Here is a 3,755-nt window from a genome sequence, read left to right as displayed (position 1 = left end):
TTTCCTTTCTACATACTATACTGCCTCATCTTTTGGGAGTTGGTAAAGCCACTCCATCCTTCCAGAGTTAGCTTCAGATACAGCCACTTCATCTGCTCTCCAGCCAGGCCACATGCATCCAACCCCCAAACGTTAACCTCTTCGCCCTCCAACCCTCGAGCTACATGTGTTAGTTTCTTCTGAATCATTTTGATTTCCTGACACCCTGTCCATGTGACCATGTGCGTGGCGCAAAGTAACCATGGATGCGAGGATGGTGTTATACATTAGATTATTATGTGTCGTCAGTGTGAGCTTATCCTTCCCCTGAATGAAGGGTTTGGAGTTGCAAGCTTCAGTTCAGTTCACAAGCTTTTAGTCCAACTTGTGAGATTTAGTTATTATCCAGAGTGAAGAGTTTGTACTAACCTAACTAATATGTCGCTGTCTTCGAAATCATTTGAATCATCACTCTTTACATTTAAAGAGCTCGCTGGTTTTCTCTCATCTGCATAAGACAGCAGCTGAGCAGAGACATGGCAGGCTGTGACATGAGCTGGTCTGATTCAGCTTTCTTCTTCTGTGTACCGTTGGTTTGCTAATTGTGAGGATGAACCATGTAACGCCTATATATTACTGTAAGTACATTACATTGTTCTTTAGGACCTGCTTCAGCTTTCTTCTTCTGTGTACCATTGGTTAGTACTCCCTCCGTCCGAAAAAACTTACCCCAACCTTGTTCCTTAAATGGATGTATCTAGCACTAACTTGGTGCTAGATACATCCATTTGAGAGACAACTTTTTTGGGACGGAGGGAGTACTAGACAGGCAAGTTCCTCCTCTTCAAGGTACATAGAAAACAGAGTTACTCTGTACGACAAACCTCATAAAGTTCTTGAAGAAAGTAAAGTAATAATGCAGGACTGAAAACATATTTATTGTGCATAAAGTTCTTGAAGCAAGTTAAGTATGCAGCTTGCAGCTGCGCTCCACATGGAAATGCTCTCTTTTTTCTTCAGTCCTGCTCCCTCCTGCATATAGAATACGCGTTTGTCGTACCCAAAGTTGGTGAGTTAATTTCTTTGAAGTACAATTGGCGATATAATATGTTTCCTTTGTACACACTATACGCCCTCAGCTCTTGAGAGTTGGTGAAGCCCGCGCCCTCTGACCTAGTGTTGGAGGTGTCAATTTCTTTTGATTTCATGGCAGCGTGTCCATGTGTATGGCACTGATCTAGCGTTACTGCGAGGATGGTGATCTATATTGGATTCTTATGTTGTCAGGCTGAGTTTATTCTTCTTGTCCACCATCTGGTAGCATTTGGGTGGGTGGGTGGGTGGGTGGGTGGGTACGTCAAGCTCAGGCTTCAAGAAAGGGTTTGGTTGTCTATATAAACGTAGCATAGTGTCCATGAACATCCAGCACTCATAATTGCCCCCAAAAAAGCACATCCACAACTCAATTGATATAGAAAGGCAGAGAGGTAGCATCTATGAAGTTATGCACTGCACTAGCGAGCAGGGTAGTAAAGGCCACATCAGCAGCATCTCATGCTGTTATCAGATGTGATGCAGAGCTTCGCCGTGCTAGAAGAGTAGTTGATGCTGCTGGCAGTGATGATGCAGCAGCATTGGCAGCTCTAGATGCTTCTGTCCAATGTGATGCTGCATCTTTGGCAGCTCTACAAGCTGCTACCCGCTATGAAGCATTAGCTCAAGGAGCTAATGCAAACCATAGCGCAGACGCAACTACACCAGCTCAACTAGCTCGAGAAGCTGCTGCTCGCTGTGATGTGGATGGTGCTGCTGCAGCATCCCGAGCAGCAATGGCAGCTCTAGATGCTTCTGTCCGATGTGATGCTGCATCTTTGGCAGCTCTACAAGCTGCTACCCGCTATGAAGCATTAGCTCAAGGAGGTAATGCAAACCATAGCGCAGACGCAACTACACCAGCTCAACTAGCTCGAGAAGCTGCTGCTCGCTGTGATGTGGATGGTGCTGCTGCAGCATCCCGAGTAGCAAATGCCTTTGCTGACAGCTGTGCTGCGGCATGTGGCGATGCAGAAAGATTAACATTGGCGGCTGGAGAAGCTGCTGCCCGCTGTGTTCTGGCACGTGACGACGCGGCAACAGCATTTTTGGTAGCTCGACAGGCTACTATAACTACAAGGCGCCATCTCAAGGCATTCAGAGAATCTGCCGACTCCCATAAGGAAGCACGTAAAGATGCAGTCGCAGCAGCGTTGGCTGTTCGAGAAAGTGCGGTTCGCTGTGCCGCGGCAAGTCGCCGTGCTGTGTTAGCAGCTTCGACAGCTCGAAAGATCGCTTCCCGCTGTGAGGCAGCAGGTGGTGACGAAGCTATGGCAATGGCGAGAATAGCTCGAGGAGCTGCTGACCGTTGTGTTGCAGCGCGTGCCGATGCAGCCGCAGCTGGCGACGATGTTGCCGATGCTGCGGCCGGCCTCGCCCTGCCCCTTGCGGAAGCACCCGTAGCTGTCCTTGCTGTGCCGCTTGCACCAGCAGCAGCTGGTGCCGACCAGCCTCGCAAAGCCTCTGCCGACCTCGCTGTGCCCCTTGCGGAAGCGCCCTCAGCTGTCCTTGCTGTGCCGCTTGCACCAGCAGCAGCTGGTGCCAACCGGCCTGGCAAAGCCGCCGCCGACCTCGCTGTGGCCCTTGCCGAAGCTGGCCTTGCTGTGCCGCTTGCCCATGCAGCAGCTTCGAAAGCTAGAGAAGCTGCCGCCGGTTGTGATTTGGCACTGGCCGATGCAATAGAAGATGCTGATAAAGAGTTTGTGGACAAGATGCGTGGTTGGCTCATGACCGTGGCCACTCTCTTTGTGGGCATAGCATTCCAAGCATTGCTGCATCCGCCAGACGGGATGTCCTTTGATATACTAGTAAGTAAAAATGCTAGGAATTGGAAGGCAGGTCCTGGTGCTCCTTCGCCTGCTCCCAATCTCGCTCCATCTTCTGCAGCAACTGTGGTCAATGCCACGCCCGCCTATGATTGGGTAAGAGCGTTTTTTTACTTGTCTTTCAACACGTCTATTATGGCGTTTGCACTCTTCGTGCTGGTATCGCTTCTGACCATGAAAAAGGCCACGTTTACACATAGCCTCCTTCAAATAAAAGCTATGGCAATGACCCTCGCCATTGCTGTTGTCGGTTCCGTGGTCACCGGTACATCGAGAAACCTGGGTGTTCAACTAAACATCCTTGGCATCTTCGGTATGTACGGCTTTATATTATTAATCTTTGTTAAATTGAGGTTTTTGACCTTCTGGTGATTGAAGTGGTGCATATGGTAATCACCACTGGGTCAGGAGCTGGTTCTAGTCCATCGTCCTTGGACTCCTTGGCATCTTCGGTATATACGGCTTTACATTATTAATCTTTGTTAAATCTAGAGGTGTTTGACCTCTGGTGATTGTAGTGGTGCATATGGTAATCACCACTGCGTCAGGAGCTGGTTCTAGTCCATACTTACTACTACTGTCCATGTCGATTACCTTGTAAGCTCTCAGATCTCATGTAATGTTTAGATTATTAATTTATATATTTCTCTTTATATGCATCATTCTTCGTAACCATGTGCTGGTCATCGGTGCTAATTATCGGCACTTTGTCGTCGACCCGCGTGACAGCGTGGTTTTCCACACCCACCCAACCAATGGGGCGCGTGCGGTGGCAGATCAAGTGGTCTTCACGCCATCGGCAACCAAGGAGAAAATCATTTCGTGGTTGCTTCTCCAAAACACTACAGCCGCTATAGC

General features: G+C 48.8%; 1 protein-coding gene across 1 annotated transcript; it reads left to right on the top strand.

Annotated features, from left to right (window-relative positions):
* Positions 1-1,418: 1,418 nt before the first annotated feature.
* LOC147962818 (uncharacterized) lies at positions 1,419-3,550 on the top strand. Its single transcript, XM_087535259.1, has one exon. The coding sequence runs from the start codon at positions 1,476-1,478 to the stop codon at positions 3,267-3,269; it is 1,794 nt and encodes a 597-aa protein (XP_087391385.1). The 5' UTR covers positions 1,419-1,475; the 3' UTR covers positions 3,270-3,550.
* The last annotated feature ends 205 nt before the right edge of the window (positions 3,551-3,755 follow it).

The sequence above is a fragment of the Triticum urartu genome, chromosome 7A, assembly GCF_056163025.1.
Source record: "Triticum urartu cultivar PI428250 chromosome 7A, HENAU_Tu73, whole genome shotgun sequence".
Taxonomy (NCBI): domain Eukaryota; kingdom Viridiplantae; phylum Streptophyta; class Magnoliopsida; order Poales; family Poaceae; genus Triticum; species Triticum urartu.
This window is presented reverse-complemented; position numbering and strand designations above follow the sequence as displayed.